Genomic DNA, 27,364 nt, shown 5'->3' on the forward strand with positions numbered 1-27,364 from the left:
TTTTAAAGGAAGGGTTAAATTCCGCCAGTACCTTCCCAGTAACAGGGCAAGGTATGGCATAAAAATGTATAAGCTGTGTGAAAGCACCTCAGGGTACACCCACAGGTTTAGGGTATATGAAGGGAAGGATTCAAGAATTGAACCGCCAGAATGCCCCCCCTCCCTCGTAGGTGTTAGTGGAAAAATTGTCTGGGATTTAGTGCACCCCTTCCTGGATAAAGGTTATCACCTCTATGTGGATAACTTTTACACTAGCATCCCCCTGTTTAAGGCCCTTGGTTCAAGAGGTACAGCAGCTTGCGGTACTGTGCGCAAGAACCAAAGAGGCCTCCCAAAAACGCACATTGCCCAAGTACTGAGAAGGGGTGAAAGCAGGGCACAATCCACCGAAAATATGTTGTTGGTCAAATATAAGGACAAGAGGGATGTCCTTATACTGACAACAATTCATGGAGACAGTACCACCTCCATCCCTGTACGAGGTACCAGTACCCACACCTCAAAACCTAATTGTATCCTAGATTACAATAAGTACATGGGCGGAGTGGATCTTTCAGATCAGGTACTGAAGCCGTACAGTCCCCTGCGGAAAACAAAAATCTGGTACAAGAAGCTGGCCGTGTATATCATCCAGATGGCACTGTATAACGCTTACGTGCTATTCCGTTCTACCAGCCAGAGGGGGACATTTATGCACTTTCAAGAGGAAGTCATAAAGGGCCTAATATTTGGGAACCAGCAGGCAGAGGGCCCCAGTACTTCTAGTACTGGCCCCCGTATTGTACCAGGGCAGCATTTTCCTAACGAAATCCCCTCCACTGCAAGAAAGGGCAGGACACAAAAAAGGTGCAAAGTTTGCTATAAAAAGGGAATAAGAAAGGATACTATTTTCCACTGTGAAACTTGCCCCGACAAACCCGGCCTATGTATAAAGGAGTGTTTTAAAATATACCAAACATCTATGGATTATTAGGTTCATAATTTCACCGTGCTTCGGGGGTCTTGCTAATGCCACATAGCACCCACCATTCATTCCACCAGAATCTGAGCTGCAAAATCCAAAAATCACTCCTTCCCTTCTGAGTCCTGCCATGCACCCAACTGGTATTTTTTGGTCACATATGAGGCATTGCCATACTCGGGAGAAATTGGGGCACAGATTTTGGGGTGCTTTGTCTCCTTCATTCCTTGTGAAAATGAAAAATTTTGAGCCAGAACTGCATTTTTGTGTAAAAAATTTAATTTTTCATTTGCACAGCCCAGTTGTATCAAAATTGGTGAAACCCCTGGGGGTTTGAAATGTACACTATACCCCTAGATGAATTCCCTGAGGGGCGTAGTTTGCAAAATGGGGTCACTTGTGGGGGGGTTCCACTGTATTGGTGCTTCGGGGGTCTTGCTAATGCGACATAGCACCCACCAACATTCCACCAGAATCTGTGCTGCAAAATCCAAATATCACTCCTTCCCTTCTGAGTCCTGCCATTTTTTGGTCACACATGAGGCATTGTCGTACTCGGGAGAAATTGGGGCACAGATTTTGGGGTGCTTTGTCTCCTTCATTCCTTGTGAAAATGAAAAATTTGGAGCCAGAACTGCATTTTTGTGTAAAAAATGTAATTTTTCATTTGCACAGCCCAGTTGTATCAAAATTGGTGAAACCCCTGGGGGTTTGAAATGTACACTATACCCCTAGATGAATTCCCTGAGGGGTGTAGTTTGCAAAATGGGGTCACTTGTGGGGGGGTTCCACTGTATTGGTGCTTCGGGGGTCTTGCTAATGCGACATAGCACCCACCAACATTCCACCAGAATCTGAGCTGCAAAATCCAAAAATCACTCCTTCCCTTCTGAGTCCTGCCATGCACCCAAATGGTATTTTTTGGTCACATGTGAGGCATTGCCGTACTCGGGAGAAATTGGGGCACAGATTTTGGGGTGCTTTGTCTCCTTCATTCCTTGTGAAAATGAAAAATTTTGAGCCAGAACTGCATTTTTGTGTAAAAAATGTAATTTTTCATTTGCACAGCCCAGTTGTATCAAAATTGGTGAAACCCCTGGGGGTTTGAAATGTACACTATACCCCTAGATGAATTCCCTGAGGGGTGTAGTTTGCAAAATGGGGTCACTTGTGGGGGGGTTCCACTGTATTGGTGCTTCGGGGGTCTTGCTAATGCGACATAGCACCCACCAACATTCCACCAGAATCTGAGCTGCAAAATCCAAAAATCACTCCTTCCCTTCTGAGTCCTGCCATGCACCCAAATGGTATTTTTTGGTCACATGTGAGGCATTGCCGTACTCGGGAGAAATTGGGGCACAGATTTTGGGGTGCTTTGTCTCCTTCATTCCTTGTGAAAATGAAAAATTTGGAGCCAGAACTGCATTTTTGTGTAAAAAAATTAATTTTTCATTTTCACTGCCCAGTTGTACCACAATTGGTGAAACCCCTGGGGGTTTGAAATGTACACTATACCCCTAGATGAATTCCCTGAGGGGTGTAGTTTGCAAAATGGGGTCACTTGTGGGGGGGTTCCACTGTATTGGTGCTTCGGGGGTCTTGCTAATGCGACATAGCACCCACCAACATTCCACCAGAATCTGAGCTGCAAAATCCAAAAATCACTCCTTCCCTTCTGAGTCCTGCCATGCACCCAAATGGTATTTTTTGGTCACATGTGAGGCATTGCCGTACTCGGGAGAAATTGGGGCACAGATTTTGGGGTGCTTTGTCTCCTTCATTCCTTGTGAAAATGAAAAATTTTGAGCCAGAACTGCATTTTTGTGTAAAAAATGTAATTTTTCATTTGCACAGCCCAGTTGTATCAAAATTGGTGAAACCCCTGGGGGTTTGAAATGTACACTATACCCCTAGATGAATTCCCTGAGGGGTGTAGTTTGCAAAATGGGGTCACTTGTGGGGGGGTTCCACTGTATTGGTGCTTCGGGGGTCTTGCTAATGCGACATAGCACCCACCAACATTCCACCAGAATCTGAGCTGCAAAATCCAAAAATCACTCCTTCCCTTCTGAGTCCTGCCATGCACCCAAATGGTATTTTTTGGTCACATGTGAGGCATTGCCGTACTCGGGAGAAATTGGGGCACAGATTTTGGAGTGCTTTGTCTCCTTCATTCCTTGTGAAAATGAAAAATTTGGAGCCAGAACTGCATTTTTGTGTAAAAAAAATAATTTTTCATTTTCACTGCCCAGTTGTACCACAATTGGTGAAACCCCTGGGGGTTTGAAATGTACACTATACCCCTAGATGAATTCCCTGAGGGGTGTAGTTTGCAAAATGGGGTCACTTGTGGGGGGGTTCCTAACTTTTAGCATCTTATGGTGCCTAGAAACCTACATGGTGCCTAAAAAATAATCTCATAAAAAGGAGGCTCCAAAATCAAGTAGGTGCTCCTTCTATTATGAAGCCTGTGGTTTGGTCAACGTGCACACTAGGGCCACATATAGGATATTTATGAAAACAAAAGAATTGGAGGAATCAATTTTTAGTCACATTTCTCTAGTAAAATCTACTGTGTTCCTTAGAAAAATGTATTAAAATTGCAAATCTGCAAAAAAAATGAAATTTTGAAATTTCACCTACACTTTGTTTTAATTCCTGTGAAACACCTAAAGGGTTAACAAACTTACAAAATGCTGTTTTGAATACTGTGAGGGGTGCAGTTTTTGAAATGGCATCATTTATGGGGGTGTCTCACATACAAGTCCCTCAAAGTCACATCAGAACTGAACTGGTCCCTAAAAAAATCAGTGTTTGAAATTTTCTTGAAAATTTGAGAATTTGCTATTCATATTTTAAGCCTCCTAGTGTCCAAAAAAATTAAAAGGATGTTGAAATAATGATGGAAACATAAAGTAGACATATGGTCTATGTTAGTTATTAACTATTTTGAGTGGTATGATTATTTGTCTCACAAGCAGAAAATTTAACATTTTGAAAATTGCTAAATTTTCCATTTTTTTTACGACATTTTGGTATTTTTCACAAAAAAACACAGACTGTATCGACCCAAATTTACCACTAACTTGAAGTACAATGTGTCACGAGAAAACAATCTCAAAATCACTGGGATAAGTAAAAGCAAAAAAAAGTTATCCCCACTTAAGTGATACATGTCAGATTTGAAAAAAAGGGCTCTGTCAGGAAGGCAAAAACATGCTGCGTCAGGAAGGGGTTAAAGTCCTTCAGCAGGATCAATCTGAGGGATACACTTCTAAGGACAGACACTTACAGTACTTTAAATTTCAGTCTCAAGTTCACTCAAAGGTATCTTTAGATGGTATCACACAGAAGACAATCGATGAATCATAAATAATATAAAACTCGGATGGCAGTCAGCAAACGGAAAAATGGGATATAATAACTTACTTTATTATTCAGTCCTGCATGCCCATAACAGGTTCTTTAAACTTGTGCCGGTGATGGAGGTAAAAAAGATTGATTAAAATCCACACGCACAAACAAAAAAATAAATAAAACAAGTCCGTTGATAAAGGAACTCCAACTAGATGGTATACAGCGTCCTCACAGTTCCATGTGCTGCAGACACACGGATCGGTCAGCTGGGCTGTATATGATCTTCCAGCCGCCCCGCTGACCGCTCTGTGTGTGCATTGTATTCCTGTGTCTTTATCCAGAGTTGGATGGTCTCTGGGGGCTATACCATACTATCGCTTGTTATATATCTATTTTGTGTCACAACTGTGACCATGAAAATGGGTTAATTATCAGGGATTTTTTTCTCCCGTCAAAGTCAGTCACTTTGCACTAGGACAAGCTCGTACTGTTTTTTACTATGCTAAAGTATATTAATGAACCACTCTAATACATCCTGACATAATTTTAACTAGATCAGAGCTTCTTCATATGTTTCATTATTTTCAACTAAAAAGTTAAACTTCGCAGAACAGAAGATGTTGACTCAGATCAAAATGCTTTTGCACGTTTCTTATTCAGGTCAAGTCACAACTTTTCCACACTAGCCGATATTGAATTTCTCAATTTCAATTTTTTTCACTCCACCCTAATATATATATGTACAGTATTATTAATTACAGAATCAAAAATCAATCACCCGAAAAATGTGGTGTCCTGACGAATATGATACAACATTCTTGTCTAGTCAGTTTTAATCATTACAACATGGACAAATATTTAGTCAACACTTTCGTTATAGTCACATATTAGTAAGAATAAAAACCACCTTCGTCGACCATTAGTTATACAGGTTGAGTATCCCGTATCCAAAATGCTCGGGACCAGGAGAATTTTGGATAACGGATTATTCCGTATTTCAGAATATTTTAATATTTCAATTATGTATTTTGAAGTATCTTGCATGTATGCTGTATAAACACATAAAATACACACAAATATATTTTATTACCACATAAAATACACACAAATATATTTTATTTGTTCAAAAAACAAGGTTTCAAAACATGAAACAAAATTTGTGTACTATCTCAGATATTGAATTTGAATGCCAAGCAATCATTTTCTTGCACATAGATAGTGCCAGTTACATATCATGTCCCCAGTGATGCTGTTACAAATGTCCCCAGTGAGTTTTTAGCAAAAAAATATATTTTTTTTCACTTTCTGAAATGTATGGTTTTCGGAATAATTTGGATAACGGATACTCGGATACGGGATACTCAACCTGTAGTATAAATGTTCATGGACAAAATTAACCCCTTCCTGACGCAGCATGTTTTTGCCTTCCTGACAGAGCCCTTTTTTTCAAATCTGACATGTATCACTTAAGTGGGGATAATTTTTTTTTGTCTTTTACTTATCCCAGTGATTTTGAGATTATTTTCTCGTGACACATTGTACTTCAAGTTAGTGGTAAATTTGGGTCGATACAGTCTGTGTTTTTTTGTGAAAAATACCAAAATGTCGTAAAAAAATGGAAAATTTAGCAATTTTAATGTTAAATTTTCTGCTTGTGAGACAAATAATCATACCACTCAAAATAGTTAATAACTAACATAGACCATATGTCTACTTTATGTTTCCATCATTATTTCAACATCCTTTTAATTTTTTTGGACACTAGGAGGCTTAAAATATGAATAGCAAATTCTCAAATTTTCAAGAAAATTTCAAACACTGATTTTTTTAGGGACCAGTTCAGTTCTGATGTGACTTTGAGGGACTTGTATGTGAGACACCCCCATAAATGATGCCATTTCAAAAACTGCACCCCTCACAGTATTCAAAACAGAATTTTGGAAGTTTGTTAACCCTTTAGGTGTTTCACAGGAATTAAAACAAAGTGTAGGTGAAATTTCAAAATTTCATTTTTTTTGCAGATTTGCAATTTTAATACATTTTTCTAAGGAACACAGTAGATTTTACTAGAGAAATGTGACTAAAAATTGATTCCCCCAATTCTTTTGTTTTCATAAATATCCTATATGTGGCCCTAGTGTGCACGTTGACCAAACCACAGGCTTCATAATAGAAGGAGCACCTACTTGATTTTGGAGCCTCCTTTTTATGAGATTATTTTTTAGGCACCATGTAGGTTTCTAGGCACCATAAGATGCTAAAAGTTAGGAACCCCCCCACAAGTGACCCCATTTTGCAAACTACACCCCTCAGGGAATTCATCTAGGGGTATAGTGTACATTTCAAACCCCCAGGGGTTTCACCAATTGTGGTACAACTGGGCAGTGAAAATGAAAAATTAATTTTTTTACACAAAAATGCAGTTCTGGCTCCAAATTTTTCATTTTCACAAGGAATGAAGGAGACAAAGCACCCCAAAATCTGTGCCCCAATTTCTCCCGAGTACGGCAATGCCTCACATGTGACCAAAAAATACCATTTGGGTGCATGGCAGGACTCAGAAGGGAAGGAGTGATTTTTGGATTTTGCAGCTCAGATTCTGGTGGAATGTTGGTGGGTGCTATGTCGCATTAGCAAGACCCCCGAAGCACCAATACAGTGGAACCCCCCCACAAGTGACCCCATTTTGCAAACTACACCCCTCAGGGAATTCATCTAGGGGTATAGTGTACATTTCAAACCCCCAGGGGTTTCACCAATTTTGATACAACTGGGCTGTGCAAATGAAAAATTACATTTTTTACACAAAAATGCAGTTCTGGCTCCAAATTTGTCATTTTCACAAGGAATGAAGGAGACAAAGCACCCCAAAATCTGTGCCCCAATTTCTCCCGAGTACGGCAATGCCTCACATGTGACCAAAAAATACCATTTGGGTGCATGGCAGGACTCAGAAGGGAAGGAGTGATTTTGGGATTTTGCAGCTCAGATTCTGGTGGAATGTTGGTGGGTGCTATGTCGCATTAGCAAGACCCCCGAAGCACCAATACAGTGGAACCCCCCCACAAGTGACCCCATTTTGCAAACTACACCCCTCAGGGAATTCATCTAGGGGTATAGTGTACATTTCAAACCCCCAGGGGTTTCACCAATTTTGATACAACTGGGCTGTGCAAATGAAAAATTACATTTTTTACACAAAAATGCAGTTCTGGCTCCAAATTTTTCATTTTCACAAGGAATGAAGGAGACAAAGCACCCCAAAATCTGTGCCCCAATTTCTCCCGAGTACGGCAATGCCTCACATGTGACCAAAAAATACCATTTGGGTGCATGGCAGGACTCAGAAGGGAAGGAGTGATTTTTGGATTTTGCAGCTCAGATTCTGGTGGAATGTTGGTGGGTGCTATGTCGCATTAGCAAGACCCCCGAAGCACCAATACAGTGGAACCCCCCCACAAGTGACCCCATTTTGCAAACTACACCCCTCAGGGAATTCATCTAGGGGTATAGTGTACATTTCAAACCCCCAGGGGTTTCACCAATTTTGATACAACTGGGCTGTGCAAATGAAAAATTACATTTTTTACACAAAAATGCAGTTCTGGCTCAAAATTTTTCATTTTCACAAGGAATGAAGGAGACAAAGCACCCCAAAATCTGTGCCCCAATTTCTCCCGAGTACGACAATTCCTCATGTGTGACCAAAAAATGGCAGGACTCAGAAGGGAAGGAGTGATATTTGGATTTTGCAGCACAGATTCTGGTGGAATGTTGGTGGGTGCTATGTCGCATTAGCAAGACCCCCGAAGCACCAATACAGTGGAACCCCCCCACAAGTGACCCAATTTTGCAAACTACACCCCTCAGGGAATTCATCTAGGGGTATAGTGTACATTTCAAACCCCCAGGGGTTTCACCAATTTTGATACAACTGGGCTGTGCAAATGAAAAATTACATTTTTTACACAAAAATGCAGTTCTGGCTCAAAATTTTTCATTTTCACAAGGAATGAAGGAGACAAAGCACCCCAAAATCTGTGCCCCAATTTCTCCCGAGTATGGCAATGCCTCATATGTGACCAAAAAATACCAGTTGGGTGCATGGCAGGACTCAGAAGGGAAGAAGTGATTTTTGGATTTTGCAGCTCAGATTCTGGTGGAATGAATGGTGGGTGCTATGTGGCATTAGCAAGACCCCCGAAGCACGGTGAAATGATGAACCTAATAATCCATAGATGTGTGGTATATTTTAAAACACTCCTTTATACATAGGCCGGGTTTGTCGGGGCAAGTTTCACAGTGGAAAATAGTATCCTTTCTTATTCCCTTTTTATAGCAAACTTTGCACCTTTTTTGTGTCCTGCCCTTTCTTGCAGTGGAGGGGATTTAGTTAGGAAAATGCTGCCCTGGTACAATACGGGGGCCAGTACTAGAAGTACTGGGGCCCTCTGCCTGCTGGTTCCCAAATATTAGGCCCTTTATGACTTCCTCTTGAAAGTGCATAAATGTCCCCCTCTGGCTGGTAGAACGGAATAGCACATAAGCGTTATACAGTGCCATCTGGATGATATACACGGCCAGCTTCTTGTACCAGATTTTTGTTTTCCGCAGGGGACTGTACGGCTTCAGTACCTGATCTGAAAGATCCACTCCGCCCATGTACTTATTGTAATCTAGGATACAATTAGGTTTTGAGGTGTGGGTACTGGTACCTCGTACAGGGATGGAGGTGGTACTGTCTCCATGAATTGTTGTCAGTATAAGGACATCCCTCTTGTCCTTATATTTGACCAACAACATATTTTCGGTGCATATTCCCCTGCTTTCACCCCTTCTCAGTAATTGGGCAACGTGCGTTTTTGGGAGGCCTCTTTGGTTCTTGCGCACAGTACCGCAAGCTGCTGTACCTCTTGAACCAAGGCCCTAAACAGGGGGATGCTAGTGTAAAAGTTATCCACATAAGATAACCTTTATCCACTAAATCCCAGACAATTTTTCCACTAACACCTACGAGGGAGGGGGTGCATTCTGGCGGTTCAATTCTTGAATCCTTCCCTTCATATACCCTAAACCTGTGGGTATACCCTGAGGTGCTTTCACACAGTTTATACATTTTTATGCCATACCTTGCCCTCTTACTGGGAAGGTACTGGCGGAATTTAACCCTTCCTTTAAAATGTATAAGGGACTCGTCGATACAAATAAATTTTTCAGGGATGTACATCTCTGCAAATTTGGCACTGAAATGATCAATGACCTGCCTTTGAATAGCCGGTCAAAGGTGGGATTATCTCTGGGTGGGCACTGTGCATTATCGGTGTAATGTAAAAATTTAAGGATTGTCTCAAAACGAGTCCGAGTCATGGCCATACGGTAAAATGGGGTGCTGTACAGAACATCTGTACTCCAATATTGCCTAATTTCTGGCTTTTTTACTATGCCCATATGTAACACCAGACCCCAAAACGTCATCATCTCTACTGCATCTACAGGGGTCCACCTAGCAAATGATGACGTGGGGTTTTGAGCAATAAACTGCTGGGCATATAAATTACTTTGGTCCACCATTAAATTTATAAAATCATCAGAGAAAAATAATTTGAAAAAGTCAATTTCTCTGAGACCTGTTGAATCAAATTGGATTCCTGGGATGGCCAAAAACTCAGGAACCTGGGGCTCAAAATTGTCTGGTGGTGGGGTCCATACGGGATCAATAATTTGGGGGGGGGTCTCAGCTGCTCTACGGGGGCGTCTTTGAGGGGGTCCCTCATCACTAGAGGAGGAAGAGGAGCTTAAGACGAATCCTTCAAATTCCCCGCTTGCATCACTGGCTGTGTCAGAGTCAGAGGCAAGCATGGCATATGCCTCCTCCGCTGAATACATTCTTCTGGATGACTGGGATGACATTTGGGATGACATTTGGGATGCCATTTTTATTTTTGTGTTTCTGTAAGTGTAATGTTTCAACACGTGTATAGTGTAGGGGGGGTACAAACTTTATTTCAACACGGGGGGTATGTAGTGTGTAGTGTGTATGTAGTGCAGAAAAAAAAATACTTTATACAGGAATTTGATCCCAATAAAAAAAAATAAAAAATTGAAGGGGTTAAAAAAAAAAAAAGGTCCTGCGCCAAAAATTGAGCACAGATGTTGGTCAGTAACGTCCGTCACTGAACAGCGCTCAAAGGCAACAGGACACCCACAAAAGCAACGTGGGTGTAAAAACAATTTAAAAAAAAAAAATACCACAGCACTCTCCAAAAAAAAAGCAATTTAAAAAAACTGCAGAAAAAAAATTATACCAACCCTGTGCCAAAAATGCTGTTCAGTGATGTACGTCACTGATCAGCGGCCACAGGACACCCACAAAAGCAACGTGGGTGTAATAAACCACAGCACTCTCCAAAAAAAAAAAAAAAATTTAAAAAAACTGCAGAAAAAAAATGATATCAACCCTGTGCCAAAAATGCTGTTTAGTGATGTACGTCACTGATCAGCGGCCACAGGACACCCACAAAAGCACCCACAAAAGCAACGTGGGTGTAAAAACAAAACCCCACTGCAATCTCCCCCCCCAAAAAAACTGCAGATCAGTGATGCAGTGATGCAACACTGATTAGCAGTGAGGGGCAGCAGGCAGACAACTGTGGGTGCAACCTGACAGGGTATATATAAAAAAAAAAACCTGGACCCCCAAAAAGTTGCTGATCAGTTAATTAATTTAAACTGATCAGCACAAAAGGGGGGGCAGCAGTCAGTTGCACAGGCAGCACAACCTTTGGTGCAACTGACAGGTATATATATAAAAAAAAAAAACCCAAAAAGTTGCTGATCAGCACAGATATACTGATCAGCACAAAAGGGGTGCAGCAGACACAAAATATAGCACTCTCTATCACTCTCTATCACTCTCTGTCACTATCTCTCACGATCTGTGACTCTATGACACTGCAGCAGCAGGACACAGGAAGTCACAAGATCCAGGAAGCATCCAGCTGCTGGCAGCACGCTACCAGCGGTGATCAGCGGTGAACAGGTAAGTATCAGGCAAGGTTCAGGTATGTATATCACGACAGAGTGGCCGGTGACCGCTCTGCACGCAATTCCAGACCGGAATGGCGTCTGCAGCGCAGTCACCGTTAGTTTAAATGACGCGCCTTGGCTGTGATTGGTCCGTCGGTCCGACGGACCAATCACAGCCTTGGGGGCAGGTGGGGTGAGGTGGGGTGAGGTGTGGTCATCACCGGTGACCCCCTCATGCCCCCTCACACCCGGCGGTGATTGACACCTGTGTTACCGAGCGTCTGATTCGCCGGTAACACAGGAAAACGCTGCGACTGGCTGTTCACATTGAACAGCCAATCACAGCGATCGCCGACGGGTGGAAGGCATCGCCACCCCCCCTGGGCATGCAGGGACATGTCTGCTGTCAGGGACAGCAGACATGTTTAAACTGTCCCCGCGTCTATAGACGCGGGGACAGTTTAAAGTCATGACGTATATATACGTCATGTGTCGGGAAGTACATCCCGGCCATGACGTATATATACGTCAAATGTCGGGAAGGGGTTAAAGAAACTGCTACAGTATGTGAACACAAGAAAGGATTCAGTTAATTAATTTAAACTGATCAGCACAAAAGGGGGGGCAGCAGTCAGTTGCACAGGCAGCACAACCTTTGGTGCAACTGACAGGTATATATATAAAAAAAAAACCCCAAAAAGTTGCTGATCAGCACAGATATACTGATCAGCACAAAAGGGGTGCAGCAGACACAAAATATAGCACTCTCTATCACTCTCTGTCACTCTCTGTCACTATCTCTCACGATCTGTGACTCTATGACACTGCAGCAGAAGGACACAGGAAGTCACAAGATCCAGGAAGCATCCAGCTGCTGGCAGCACGCTACCAGCGGTGATCAGCGGTGATCAGGTAAGTATCAGGCAAGGTTCAGGTATGTATAGCACGACAGAGTGGCCGGTGACCGCTCTGCACGCAATTCCAGACCGGAATGGCGTCTGCAGCGCAGTCACCGTTAGTTTAAATGACCAATCACAGCCTTGGGGGCAGGTGGGGTGAGGTGGGGTGAGGTGTGGTCATCACCGGTGACCCCCTCATGCCCCCTCACACCCGGCGGTGATTGACACCTGGGTTACCGAGCGTCTGATTCGCCGGTAACACAGGAAAACGCTGCGACTGGCTGTTCACATTGAACAGCCAATCACATCGATCGCCGACGGGGGGGAGGCATCGCCACCCCCCCCTGGGCATGCAGGGACATGTCTGCTGTCAGGGACAGCAGACATGTTTAAACTGTCACCGCGTCTATAGACGCGGGGACAGTTTAAAGTCATGACGTATATATACGTCATGTGTCGGGAAGTACATCCCGGCCATGACGTATATATACGTCAAATGTCGGGAAGGGGTTAACACTGGAACAATGCGCTGGAGACAACACAGTAGCCCACATTGCTCACTAAGGCTATAGGGCATGTATTGGTGTAATGGTTAGCATTACTGCCTCACAGCACTCAGGTCATGGGTTTAATACCCACCATGGCTCTAACTGTGCGGAGTTTATATATTCTCCCCATGCTTGCGTGGGTTTACTCCGGGTACTCCGGTTTCTTCCCACAATCCCCCAAAAATTTACAGATAGGTAAATTGGCTTCCAACAAAATTAACCCTAGAATGTCTGTGTGCGTGTACATGTGGTAGGGAATATACTGTAGATTGTAAGCTCCACTGGGGCAGGGACTGATGTGAATGTTCAAATATTCTCTGTAAAGCGCTGCGTAATATGTGTGCACTATATAAGAAACTATTAATAAATAATAATAATAAATAGTGCAGCTGGTCTCAAACTGTGCGAAACAGATGCCAGGGCTAGTAGTGCTAACCAGGCTACTGTTTTTTTTTACAGCACAAGCGGCGAGGGGAAGGGAAGAGACACTGAGATAGAGAGCCTGGGGAGGAAGTGTCCCCGCGATCGCACGAGAGCACACGGGCTGGGGTGTAGGTAGGACAGTTCCAGTGGAGCACAAGCTCCCTGCTAGAGGCCTCCCTCTGCCCCCAGCTGCAGGGGGCTGAATGCTGTGCCCGGCATCTACATGAAAAAATTGTGCCATACAGTTAGGGCACAATGGGCTGGGCTTAGCGGGCCGCGGTGAGCGGGGCATAGAATGGCGGGCATGAGAATGGAGGCTAGGGTGTCCCGGTGCCCAGCATTTGTTGAGCAGCACTGAGCACTGCCTGGCTGTCTCTTGGGTGCAGGCAGAAGTCTTTTTTCACCTCTGTCTACTCCAATCAGCATGCAGTAACGAGCTCTGCCCCAAAATACACAGAGGAGCTAAAGCTAATGAATTCTTTTGGTGCTCCTGCTGTTAGGAAAGAGGGGGCTCTCAGTGATAAGGAGCATGTCTGCACAAGTGTTCAATGCATTACTGGGAGTTGAATAAGTCCCATAACACTTTGCACAAGAGGTCAGAGGATGAGAGGCTTTTGCTGAGCTCTGCTTGGTGGAGCTCATCATATGATTCTCAGGCCCATAGCAGCAGCCTTGTCATGGGAGAGTTTTTAATCAGAGGCAGCACTGAGCATGTCAGGTACTCCCCTTTCATCAACGATACTGCCCGAGTGCACTGTCCGTGTCTCATGTTTGTATATGTGGGTCTATATTTCGCAACGGTTTTAAGATTTATTCAATAAAGGTTATATTTCATTTAAAAATTCTCCTTGGTGCACCACATTGTGACATACTTTCCTTTCTCTTGTATGTTGATCTCCTGATGTCCAGTGGTAGCACACCCTCCTAGGTGATAACCATAAAATTGAACAAATTATTCTTATAGGGTCCACCAAATATCCTATCTATATACAGTACATATCTGTGCGACCTCCCATGTCTTCCCATTTTTCTGTAGTTCTTAATATATTGTCCTGTTTCAGAATGTCATAGTGTTTTCTTATAACCTTTTGATATCTCCAGAATAATCCTTATAAGTTGATATGAAAGGAAGATTCTTTTCTTGAAATAAGTTTTTTTGTTGTTGTTTTTCTGTACCATCAATAAGTTTACTTCTATTTCTCATTTGGGACAGATCTAGTGCTTGGGTAACCAAGGTTGAGGGGTAACCCCTATCTATGAATGCTTCTTTCGGTACTTATGTAATATCTGGGCTCCCGTTTTTCTTATGAGACCGCTTCCCCTCGCGAGACTCGCTGCGCTCGCCACGCTTCGGGCACGGTGGCTCGCTGCGCTCGCCACACTATATAAAATCAACTCCATGTGTAGTTGGATAGTAGGGGTATGAAAAAATGGGGTGCATTTAACATGGGAGCCCAGATAATACATAAGTACCCTTCTTTCATTAGGGCTGCTTGGGAATCAAATGCGAGTTGATCGAAGCAGTTCCTGCTCAACCTGAGGAACTGTCCTTTTGGTACATTTTTGACCCACAGTCTGTAATGTGAACTGTAAAAATGTAAATAATTATTGGTACTTGTTTCCTTAGTGGAATTACGAGTGGTTATGTTATTATCTTGGATTTCCAAAGTAATATCTAAGAAATCAATAGTCGTGGAGTGACTGCGATGAGTGAACTTTAAATTATAATTGTTATTATTCAAATGTGCTAGAAAAGTGTTGATAGAATGAATATCTCCTTTCCAAATTATAAACAAGTCATCTATATAGCGGCTGTAGAGGACCAGGTTCGCGCCCCCGCCCCCCTTCACACACACACACGAGGTGGTGTTCGACCTCCCCATGTAGAGGTTGGCGTAACTGTATGCGAACCTGGTCCCCAAAAATGAAATTTTGATGATCCTCGGAGAGGTCATTCTCTGTTTTCAATTTTTGTTCAATTGCTTGGGTGCGTAAACTTTGCAGAATATTGGAATATAAACTTTGGACATCTAATGTTACAAAAAGGTCATATATATTTGGTTCTGAGGATGGGGTGAATTTTAGCACTTTATTCAAAACACTTATTTCACTGGGGCTTAGGTCTTTGGAAGATAGATTAAAGATGCTTTTCTTTATAAAGTCCTAAGCCCCAGTGTTAGGATTGTGTTAGACCAAAGTGATCAACCAACTCAAAAGATATTGGAAACACTTTTAGAGGAAAGTCAAATGGAGATACCTAAATCAAAACTCCTCTATAATTTGGAAGAAAGCAGGAGCAGATTTAAAGAGAAATCAGAATTTTATCCGATAAAATCTAAAGGCTCTAGCATAGATAACTTCTATAAAGTCACCTTAGAGGATTTGAAAAAACTATGCAAGGATATTAAAACTCCAAATAATCCCACATATAAGAACACATAAAAGAAGAGAAGAAATGACTTTAGCCCTAAAAAAAACTCACTAAAGATCAAAGTATTATTTTTTCTTGTTTTTCACACAGGGCCACCATGAGGCAGCAAGGATATAAGATAATGCCCCACAATTGTTGCACCCCTGCACCAGTGGAGTAACTACAGTACCATATGTGCAGGGGATGCAGCTGCTATGGGCCCCAGCTGCCTGTATGGCCCGCAGCTCCCCTGCACACAGGGCCACCATGAGGGAAGTATACCCTGTACTACTGTACCATGCTCGGGATCAAAGGAGCCCACAGAAAGCAAATTATCTATCTGTGAAATGCTTCTGGCAGGATCATTTCTGCGCTGCGGTCCCCGCTTCCTACCACCCTGCATCTCTCCATTCCCTGCCTACCATCCTGCGTCTATCTATACAAAACCCACCACATTACATCCTCTTCATATTCCCTACTGCCCTGCATCTATTTTTTCCTACCCCACGGCATCCTTCTCTCCCCCTGCCCCCTTCAGCCTTATCTATCTATTTATCAACTCCCTACCACCCTACATCTCCCTCCCTAATGCACTGGGTTTCTTTAGTCCCTCCGTACTACCCCCGCACCTCTCCCTCCCCATCAGCAGGTAAGAACTTACTCTGCACCACAGTGGGGTACTGATGGGTTAAATGGGGGGGTCTGTTCAAAATTTTGTTATAGGGCCCACAATCTACTAGTTACGCCACTGGTGAAAAACCATATATAATAAATAGTTTCATCAATTGTGATACATCTTATGTTATTTACCTACTATCTTGTAGTTGTAACTTGAAGTACATTGGGTGAACCACTAGATCTCTTAAAACCAGGTTTCTTGAACACAGGAGAAACATCCTAAATCGAATACAAACCCATAGTGTCTCTAGACATTTTTCCTTATACCATAATGGTGATCCAAAATAAATTACCATCATTGGCTTAGAACAGTGGTAGCCAACTCTAGCCCTCGAGAGCTACCAACATTTCACATTTTCCAGACAACCTAGCTGCTGCACAGCTGCACTCATTAATCACTGACACATTTTAAAAGATCCACAGATGGAGCTAATTAGCTCACTTGTGATTCTGTGAGGAGACCTGCAAAACATGCACTGTTGGTAGCTCTCGAGGACTAGGGTTGGCTACCCCAAGCTTAGAACATATCCCCTCCACTAAAGGAGGAGGCAACAGATTCTTGAAACTTTGTAAACAAGAAAAATTGTGGATGTTTAAAATGAACTCCATCCAGAAGGGCTGAACGAAACAGTGGAATTAAATAACATCAATTAATAACCTCTAGTAGTAGTAGTAGTACGTTTATTTATAAGGCGCCGCAAAGTGTCCACAGCGCCGTACATAGCAAACAAAAAAATTACGAGGTAACGTACAGGGTGTGTTGAAAAATACAGTATAAATAGGGGTATAGCTGGTAGAACTAAAATCAGCATCAGTTCAGAAGTAGGTGTCAAAATTGTCGAGGAGACTAAAGATGAAGTAGAGGAACGGAAGAACAGGACAGGAGCACAGGTGAGGTAAAGAGGTAGGGTGAGTACGTGAGGAAGGAGGGCCCTACTCATAAGAGTTAACATACTAAAAATAGGTGGGTGGACGAACGAAAAACAATAGGATAAGTAGGAACGGAGGGGAACGGAGGCAGGATAGGAGGATCAAAAGAGGTTAGGAGGAGGGATAGGCTAGTCGAAAAAAGTGGGTTTTAAGGGAGCGCTTGAAGGAGGTAAGGGAATCAGAAAGCCTGATGGGTGGCGGGAGGTTGTTCCAGTGCAGGGGGGCAGCGCAAGAGAAGTCTTGGACACGGGAGTGGGAGGAGGTGATTAGGTGAGAGGTCAGTCGGCGGTCAGTGATGGAGCGAAGAGGACGGGAGGGAGTGTGGATAGAGATCAGTGAAGAGAGGTATGGAGCGGTGGAGGAGGAGAGAGCCTTGTAGGTGGTGGTGAGGAGTTTAAAGATAACTCGGAAAGGAATGGGGAGCCAGTGAAGAGATAGACAGAGGGGGGAGGCGGAGGTAGAGCGGCGGGAGAGGAAGATGAGCCTAGCAGCAGCGTTAAGAATGGATTGGAGAGGTGCGAGGCGGGTGAGAGGTAGCCCAGAGAGAAGGATGTTGCAGTAGTCAAGGCGGGAGATGACAAGAGAGTGAATGAGAATTTTGGTCGCGTCAGTGGAGAGGAATGGTCTGATGCGTGAGATGTTGCGTAGGTGAAAGCGGCAAGACTGTGAGAGAGCACGAATGTGGGGGGTGAAAGAGAGGGAGGAGTCAATGATGACACCGAGGCAGCGCGTTTGGTCGGTAGAGGTGATCTCGGTTTCACCAATACTGATGGATATAGTGGGAGAAGAGGGGATGTTCGGGGGATGGAAGATTAGAAGTTCAGTTTTAGCCATGTTTAGCTTCAGGAAGCGTTGGGTCATCCAGGCTGAGATGGCCGTGAGGCATTCGGAGACCTTGGACAGGAGTGATGGGGATAGGTCGGGGGAAGAGAGATAGATTAGGGTATCATCAGCATAAAGGTGGTAATGAAAACCATAGGAGCTGATGAGGGTGCCCAAAGAGGTGGTGTAGAGAGAGAAGAGGAGAGGGCCAAGGACAGACCCTTGGGGAACACCGACTGGCTGCGGGGTAGTAGGAGAGGAGGAGCTCGGCGTGGAGACGGAGAAGGAGCGATCGGAGAGGTATGAGGTGAACCAGGAGAATACCGTGCCAGTGATGCCAAAGGAGCGGAGGGTGTTGAGCAGGAGAGGGTGGTCAACAGTGTCAAAGGCAGCCGACAGATCAAGCTGGATGAGGATAGAGAAGAGGCCTTTGGATTTAGCCGATATTAGATCGTTAGTGACTTTGGTCAGGGCAGTTTCAGTGGAATGTAAAGGGCGGAACCCGGATTGGAGGGGGTCGAGAATGGAGTTAGCAGTAAGGTGGCTTAGGAGACGATTATAGGTCAGACGTTCTAGGAGCTTGGAGGCAAAAGGGAGGAGGGAGATGGGCCTGTAGTTGGATGGAGAGTTGGGGTCCAGATTTGGTTTTTTGAGAATTGGGGAGACAAGAGCGTGTTTGAAGGAGGAAGGGAAGATCCCAGAGGATAGGGAAAGAGGTGAGCCAGGTGAGAGCAGACTGACGGACTGAGACGACGGATAATATTGGAGGGGATAGGATCGAGCGGGCAGGTGGAGGGAGAAGCGGATTGAAGGATAGAGTGGACTTCAGCAGCAGTGGTGGGGTAAAATGAGGACAGGGGTTGGAAGGAGGGGAGTGGGGATGTAGGAGGGGAGGAGGGAGAGGGTGAGGTTATGGCAGCAGTGATGGTAGTCCTGAGAGAGGAGATTTTGGTTGAAAAGTAGGTAGCAAAATCAGCGGCTACGATGGAGGACGGAAGAGCTGGAGGAGGGGGGGAGAGCAAGGAGTTGAAGGTGGCGAAGAGCCTGCGGGGATTGGATGATTGGGAAAGGATGAGGGACTTAAAGTAGGATTCCTTGGCCAGAGCAAGGGAAGAGCTGAAGGAGGAAAGAATGAATTTGAAATGGAGATAATCCGCGAGGGAGCGTGATTTCTTCCAGAAGCGCTCAGCAGTGCGAGAGCACTTTTTAAGGAATCGGGTGATAGGCGAGTGCCACGGTTGGGGGTTGGAGCATCGAAGGGGGATAGAGGATGGAGGGCAGGCAGAGTCCAATGCCGAAGATAGCGTGTCATTATAGAGGGAGGCGGCGAGGTTCGGGCAGGACATGGCGGTGATTGGGGCGAGAAGAGGACACAGCGTGTTTGAGAAGGCAGCAAGATCAAGTGTGTTGATGTTATGCCGTGAGACAATGCGCTTGGGAGGGGGAGTGGGAGAGGGGGAAGCAGTGAGGGAGAAGGGGATGTGGTGATGGTCAGAAAGAGGAAAAGCCGAGATAGTGTAGTCAGTAAGGGAACAAGAGCGAGAGAAGACGAGATCGAGGGAGTGTCCTTGGATGTGGGTGGGAGAGGTAGTCCACTGAGATAGGCCAAGAGAGGAGCAGAGAGAGAGGAGTTTGGAGGTGCCAGGATCAGCGGGGTTATCCAAGGGGATGTTAAAGTCACCAAGAATGACAGATGGCAGGTCAGAGGAGAGGAAGTGTGGGAGCCAGGCGGCGAAGTGGTCAAGAAATTGGGAGATAGGGCCAGGGGGGCGGTAGATTGCAGCAACACGGAGGTGGTAGGGGTAGTATAGACGGATAGAGTGAGACTCAAAGGAGGAGAAAAGGAGAGAGGGTTCAGGGTGAATGACACTGTGGGTGCATGAGGCTGAGAGGAGAAAACCCACGCCGCCACCTTGGCGACCGTCCGGCCTGGGAGTGTGAGAGAAAGAGAGGCCACCGTGGGAGAGAGCAGCCGGAGAGACAGAATCAGAGGTGGAGAGCCAGGTCTCGGTGATAGCAAGGAGGTGGAATGCTCTAGAGATGAATAGGTCATGGATGGCAGGGAGTTTGTTGCAGATGGATCTGGCGTTCCATAGTGCACAGGAAAGAGGGGGGGTGGGTTGTGTATTTATGTGGATAAGGTTTTTGGGATTGCAGAAGCGAGGGGGGGTCGTTGGGAGGGTGGGGGTGCGGAGGCGAGTGGTCAGGATAGGTATGGGATGGGAGGGGGGAGGAGCAGTTGGAGAAAGTGAAGTTGAGAGATTAACAGCCATGAGGAACCGAAGGTGAGAGGGTAGGTTAGTGAAAGCAGACAGAGGGATTTGGGAGGACAGACGATATACTATGTATATATTCTTTGTATGACTACTAATGTATATATATTTTTATGATTGTATGCCTCTATGTAAAAATCTTTTGATATACACTTTTGTCTATAATCCATATGTGTTGTTCCATATGTGTTGTCGTATGTATGAGAATACATGTGGAACATTAACCACCTCTTATAATAATAATATTAATTTTATTATGTCCCCTAATTATCTCAAGCTCATCATTTATTATATAAATATATGATATAAATATGTAAACAACGGGGGTCCTACTGTATGTATCTCATATATTTGGCTACATCTGTCACTCAAAGTGTGTGAGTGTGTCTCTAACACTGGGTGGAGCCTCTGACTGACATGACAGACTCACATGACAGACTCACATGACAGAGAACCAGCCCAGTGAGCCCACAGTGCCAGACACCCTCTGCCTCCCCATGTTGCCCAGGAACCTACTCCACAGCCACCAGGTGAGCGCCCCCCCTCCCGTGATTCGCGGCAAAACCCCCCGCCCCCCGCGATTCGCGGCACCCCCCACCCCGTGACCCCCCTCCCGCGATTCGCGGCACCCCCTGCGATTCGCGACCCCCCCTCCCGCGATTCGCGGCCAAACCCCCGCCTCCCCCCTTCCGCTATTCGCGGCACCACCTCCCCGCGATTCCAGGCACCCCCCGCGATTCGCGACCCCCCTCCTGCGATTCGCGGCAAAACCCCCCGCCTCCCCCCTCCCGCTATTCGCGGCACCCCCTCCCCGCGATTCGCCCCCGCGACCCCGCGATTTGCGGCACCCCCCACCCCGTGACCCCCCTCCCGCGATTCGCGACACCCCCCTGCGATTCGCGACCCCCCCTCCCGCGATTCGCGGCAAAACCCCCGCCTCCCCCCTCCCGCTATTCGCGGCACCACCTCCCCGCGATTCGCGGCACCCCCCGCAATTCGTGGTACCCCCCCTGTGACCCCCCCGCGATTTGCGGCAAACCCCCCCTCCCTCGATTCGTGGCAACCTGCGCAACCACCCCTCCCGCGATTCGCGGCACACCCCCCCGTGACCCCCCCTCCCGCTATTCGCAGCAACCCCTCCCCCGCGACACCCCCCTGCCTCCCCCCAACCCCTCCTCACAGACACACCCCACCTCCCCCCCCGCGCGATTCACGGCAACCCCAGGATTAAATGGCACATGCAAAACACTGACATGGCTATGGTCGACAATGAAAAAAGGTTGACATGAGTTTTTGAAGATTTATTTTTAAATTTTTGAATGTTTTCATATTCATTCTCATGTGTCGACATGGACACCAATGAAGTGCCACACTTATGTCAACATTTATATGTGTTGACCTTTCTGTGTTTTTTCTTGTGCCAATTCGCGGCAGCCCCCCCCCCGCAACCCCCCCTCCAGCGATTCGCGGCACCCCCCGCGCGACCACCCCTCCTGCGATTCGCGATACCCTCCCTCCCGCGATTCACGGCACCCCCCACGACCCACCAACTCCCCCCCCGAGATTCATGGCAACCCCAGGATTAAATGGCACAAGCAAAACACTGACATGGCTATAGTCAATTTTTTAATGTTTTCATATTCATTCTCATGTGTTGACATGGACACCAATGAAGTGCCACACTTATGTCAAAATTTACATGTTTTGACCTTTATGTGTTTATTTTTTCTTGTGGCGATTCATGGCACCCCCCCCTCCCAAAATTCGTGGCACCCTCCACCCCGTGACCCCCCCCTCCCGCAATTCGTGCCCCCGCGACATTCCACGTTTCGCGGCAACCCCTGCGCCCCCCCCGCAATTCGCGGCACCCACCCCCGCGACCCCCCTCCCACAATTCGCGGACACCCCCCACCCGCGATTCACGACAACCCCAGGATTAAATGGCACAGGCAAAACACTGACATGGCTATGGTCGACAATGAAAAAGGTTGACATAAGTTTTTGAAGATTTATTTTTCATTTTTTGAATGTTTTCATATTCATTCTCATGTGTCGACATGGACACCAATGAAGTGCCACACTTATGTCAACATTTACATGTGTTGACCTTTATGTGTCTATTTTTTCTTGTGGTGATTCGCTGGCAACCTTCCCCCGCGATTCGCGGCACCCCCCACCCCGTGACCCCCTCCCGCAATTCGCGGTACCCCCGCGACCTCCCACGGTTCGTGGCAACACCCACCCCGCGACCCCCTCCCGCGATTCGCGGCAACCCACCGCGCCCCCCCCCTCTCGCGATTCGCCGCACCTCCCCGTATGCCCACACAACCCTATCACTACCCAGCTTCCTGCTCTCCTGAACCGTAACTTCCACCACTGGGGAGTCGCTGACGCTGTGTTGCCCACATACCCCTATCATGCCTCATATCCCAGCCTCCTGCTCTCATGCACCCTAACTCCCACCCAGTAGGAGGAGACACTGACTCAGGGCCACCGTCCTGTACTCCTGTGCGACCACGATGGACCACCACCCTCCTCTTTAGTCCCCCCCCGCGAAGAATCACCTAGTTTATTATATGTATCAATTATTTAAATATACTTTTTGGGGGTAGCAGTAATCCATTGGCCGCATTAGTAGGCTTAGATAATGAATAATCGATACAAAATTGTATTTAATATAATATTAATACTATATAATGCCGAAAAGGCAGATCACTTTTTAACCAGTAGCTTGCCTCTCCATTTTTTTTAGTAATTATGTACTGCACTTTAATATACATGACTCAGAACTGCGACCAATGGGTCCTGCTCCTTTAAAGGGTTTTCAGCCATTCATTCACATAAAAATATGACGGCGCTGATACTTCTAACAGTGCGTTCCGACAACAAGCACTGTGCGCTCCAAAGGGCGGATATATGCAGACACCAACAACAGTGCGTTCCGGTAACCGGAAGCACTGTGCGCTCCAAAGGGCGGATACACGTCATTGGAGCGTCTGAACCCTGAAATACAGCGGAAAATACCGCTGTTCCGATATAAGAAAATATAGCTCTTCTCCCAATAGTTTCTCACACTCGTTTTCATTATTAAATGTAAACGATCTATACAGGTTTGTCTTCTGTTAATTTTTATATAGTTTTAGAATTATTATTTGTAAAAATGTATGTTATTAATGGGATTGCCTAGCACATGTGTTAGTGATCATTAATTACCTACGGTATATAAACCCAAGATGGCCACACCACTCCATCACCTTGAAACAGCTGACACAGTTCAGTGAAACGCGTTGGTGACACAGTGAGCAGACCCTTGAGCGGAGTACACTGGCAACAATACTCTTCCTCCACCTAGCTACAAAACCAAAAAGATTGGACTCCATTCATCTCCATTACAGCTAAAATCATCTTTTCCACCATCCTGGGAAGCCCCATAAGGTCCGTGATCATCCTCCAGCGGCCCCCTACCATCTTTGCTCAACCGCACGTTAGTGAGAACTCTGGACCCAAGCCGGAAAAATCCCAACAAAATATTGGTGAGACATTTAAAGCTGTATTCCAGTCATTCGGCCAAATAATAGAGGACTTAATCCCTACCAGAAAACTCCCCTTGGGTTTACAAAAAACTGCTCCTTCAGAATTTACTTGTTTTATTTTATTGTTTTTATTTGTATTTAATAAATTGTTATACTATTGCAGGCAATCCCAATTCATTATTTTATGGTTTAAATACATTAGTGCTGCTCATTGTATATATTGTGACTGGCCATACAGTAAGCTTTGCTCAAAGTTGGCTGTTCTCCCTCCACAGCAACACCACAGGCCACCACATCCTCCCCACCAGGCCACCTCTCTCTGCTCCTGTGGCGCTGGCTCTTACGCAGCCACGCCGTGACACAGCTATGCTCCATGTGACACACAGCACAAAGGGTGCAGTGGAAGTCCTCCATCCCTGGCTTTTGATTTGCGGAGATCTCATAAGAATGGATACAAAACAAACAATTCCTTTACAAGGAATTGTTTGTTTTGTATCCATTCTTACAAACACTAATCGCCTTATCCACCCTTTTTTGTCTTTATGAAGAAATAAGGAATCTCCCCCCTATCAACAACACCACTGACAATAATATGATCTCCACTCAAACAAAATCCCCTTCTGTGCCAGCTTCTTTTCCCTCCATCAAGATGGCCGCTATGAATGGATAACTTTGATGTCCGCGGACTGGAAGCCACGGACGTTGGACTTCCGCTGCGTCCTTTTCATCACGACGCCCCCCCTTCATTTTTTTTAAACAATAAATTATGTGCAGTATCACTCAGTGCGCCAAAAGTCTTCTCTATTTCACCTACTCCAGAATTTGGGTTAAGGTTGTGGGGATTTTGTACATAATCCATTACTTTTATGAGACGGGAAGTGGAGGGAAAAAACTGGCCAATATCAACTTTACATTGTTCCAAATTTCTAATTTTCATGTTTTTTTCCTCCCAGAAACATGACATGCAGCACAGAGCGATGGTCCTATGTGGCCAGGCCATCTCTACATATTACAATAGTGGACACTTCGGAGAATATTTACTAAGATGGGAGATCTATTTCACATGGGATGTTGCTCTGGGCAACCAATCAGAGTTTATCTATTATCTTCTAGAAGGTGCTAAATAAAGAAGACGTAGATTCTCATTGGTTGCTCATAGCAGCATCCCATGTGAAATAGAACCCCCATCTTAGCAAATTTCCCCCTTACATATATGATCCGGTAGCAGTAGGGGAAAGACAGTTGTGCACTTTCTTCTGGTATACAACCAACGATTTGACATGTATTTTGTGACTGATATTTGCGGGTCCAAGAAGACCTTAGTAATAAGTAATAACACTGAGGCATTTGCTGTAATACTCGTGTACGTGAGCTAGCAGCGTCTGTGTGCAGAATTTCAGCGGTACCATACCTTGTCTGTACGCATATCCCATGCATTGATCACTGCAGAGGATCCCCCACATATACAAAGATTGGGGTGACTGGGATTAAACCGGACATGGCTGATCCTGCATTCATTCTTCACACTGAACAGGTGCTTTCCTTCAAAAAAAAAAAATACATTATTCAAATTAAAAAGGCACAAATGACTGAACCTCCAATATAATTATTTCATTGTTAAAGTAGAACATGTGGAAATGTGGCTTTGTCTTTTGCATCCAAACACAATTCTTAATTAAGAATAAAGTGCTAAAAATCTCTGTTTTATTGTACAACAAAGCTGCTGCTTCCCCAGGAAAAATAAAACTAGGATATAAAAGGGGAGAAAACATGGTTACCATGACAACACTGTAAGATGTAATTATGTATGGAATTATGAGCGCTAGCCAGTTATGCAGGAAAACTTTATTAACAAAACTGTTGTCAAACAGTCTCACAGCTGAGAGACTGCTTCATGTATGTGGCTTCCAGCCACTGTTATTTACAAAGATTTATAAGTGACATAGTATGATGTCACCATCCCCTCATCCTCGCACCCTTAATAACTAGTTCTATATACTGTGATCAGTAATACTATATTACAGACTAAAGCAAGGGGCAGCCTACTGCAGAAGCATACACTGTACCGCTATATACACAAAGTATATATACATATATACTGTATCCAAAAGGGATATCAAAGCATATTGCAGCCCTATGCGGGACCCTATGGAATACAGCTGGGGTGGCCAAACGGTCATTGAGACCTAAAAACAGTGCATGTTTCCCAGGCCACCTGTAGATCTGTAGAAAATGTCGGTTAGGAATGACTGCAGCACATGTTTGAAAGTATGACAGTTACCTGTACTGGGTAGCCTGGCAAATGTGACAGCTAGTAATGACTGCACCTGTGCACCAGCTGGGGGCCTGGCAAACGTGACCATTAGTAATGACTGCACCTGTGCGCCAAGCTATGAGGCCTTGGAAATGCGGCAGTTATTAATGACTGCACCTGCACACCAGCTAGGCGGCCTGAGAAACATGACAGTTAATCATGATGACTGCACCTGTGTGCCAGCTGGGGGACCTGGGAAAGGTGACAGTAATGACTGCACCTGTGTGCCATCTAGGTGTTCTGGGAAACATGAACTGTTGGTCGATCTAGAAGACAGGTTTGGCCATATACCGTATGTCTAGTTGTCTACAAGGTTGCACCCATGACAACATAAATTAAAAAAATATATATTTTATACAAGTTATACTCAGGGTTGGAATTGCCCACAGGAGTATAGGGGAATCCCTCGGTGATCCCACTGCCTTAAGGTTCCCCTCTAGAGATCACATGAATTACATGCCACTGTACAGGACTGGGGTATTACTGGTGAGGGTTGTATGCGGGCCCGACAGTTGGGATTAAGGCGTTCAATATATCAAGATCCCAACTGCCGGTACTCCAACAGGGGGGCGAGTACAAACATGCTTTATTCTCCCTCATTATGGGTAGTGGTCCCCCAGGAGGTAGAAAAGCCCCTGTCATTCGGGATCCTGACAGTCAGCATTTGAACTGTCAGGATGTGAACTGTCAGGATGATACCAGGGGGCACCCTCGCTGGCTACGCTCTTCAGGATCACAGACCGGGTTCTGGTCTCACGTGACCTGGAAAATAGGGGATTTCTTTTAACCATTGGTAATCGCCTATTACGCAGTGAGTGGGTATATTGCTGTCACCACCAGACACCTACACTATTGGTGTCTGAAACCACGGTCACTTGCTCAGGTAATAACACTGGCACCAGAGTACTTCTTGCTGCTGTGTATGCGTCAACATGCTGCTGACACAGCTGGCTGGCATTAGCTGGTTCCCTCTGGTCACTGACCACAGACCAGTCCTATACAGTGGTAGATGGCAGAGAGCAGAGCTTGGAGGCTCTGGGCTCGTACCAGGACAGACGTAGAATGGGGCTAATTTTGCCATACACTGCTATTTACAAGATGAAGCAGTCATCTTGAGGCAGAAGATATTTATTTGCTCAACAGTCTTAAAAAAAAGTCTCTTCCCTATTGCTAGGGGGTCAGCATACAAA

At 45.3% G+C, this 27,364-nt stretch overlaps 1 protein-coding gene across 2 annotated transcripts in view; it reads right to left on the reverse strand.

Annotated features, from left to right (window-relative positions):
* Positions 1 to 27,364, reverse strand: part of WDR25 (WD repeat domain 25) — a 237,772-nt gene that overhangs the window by 66,087 nt on the left and 144,321 nt on the right. For both annotated transcript variants that reach the window (XM_083166968.1, XM_083166967.1), the window contains exon 4: positions 25,272 to 25,402. In XM_083166968.1, the coding sequence (XP_083023094.1) occupies positions 25,272 to 25,402 (131 nt within the window). The remainder of the gene's footprint in view (positions 1 to 25,271; positions 25,403 to 27,364) is intronic.

The sequence above is a fragment of the Crinia signifera genome, chromosome 12 (assembly GCF_055691185.1).
Source record: "Crinia signifera chromosome 12, ASM5569118v1, whole genome shotgun sequence".
Lineage (NCBI taxonomy): Eukaryota > Metazoa > Chordata > Amphibia > Anura > Myobatrachidae > Crinia > Crinia signifera.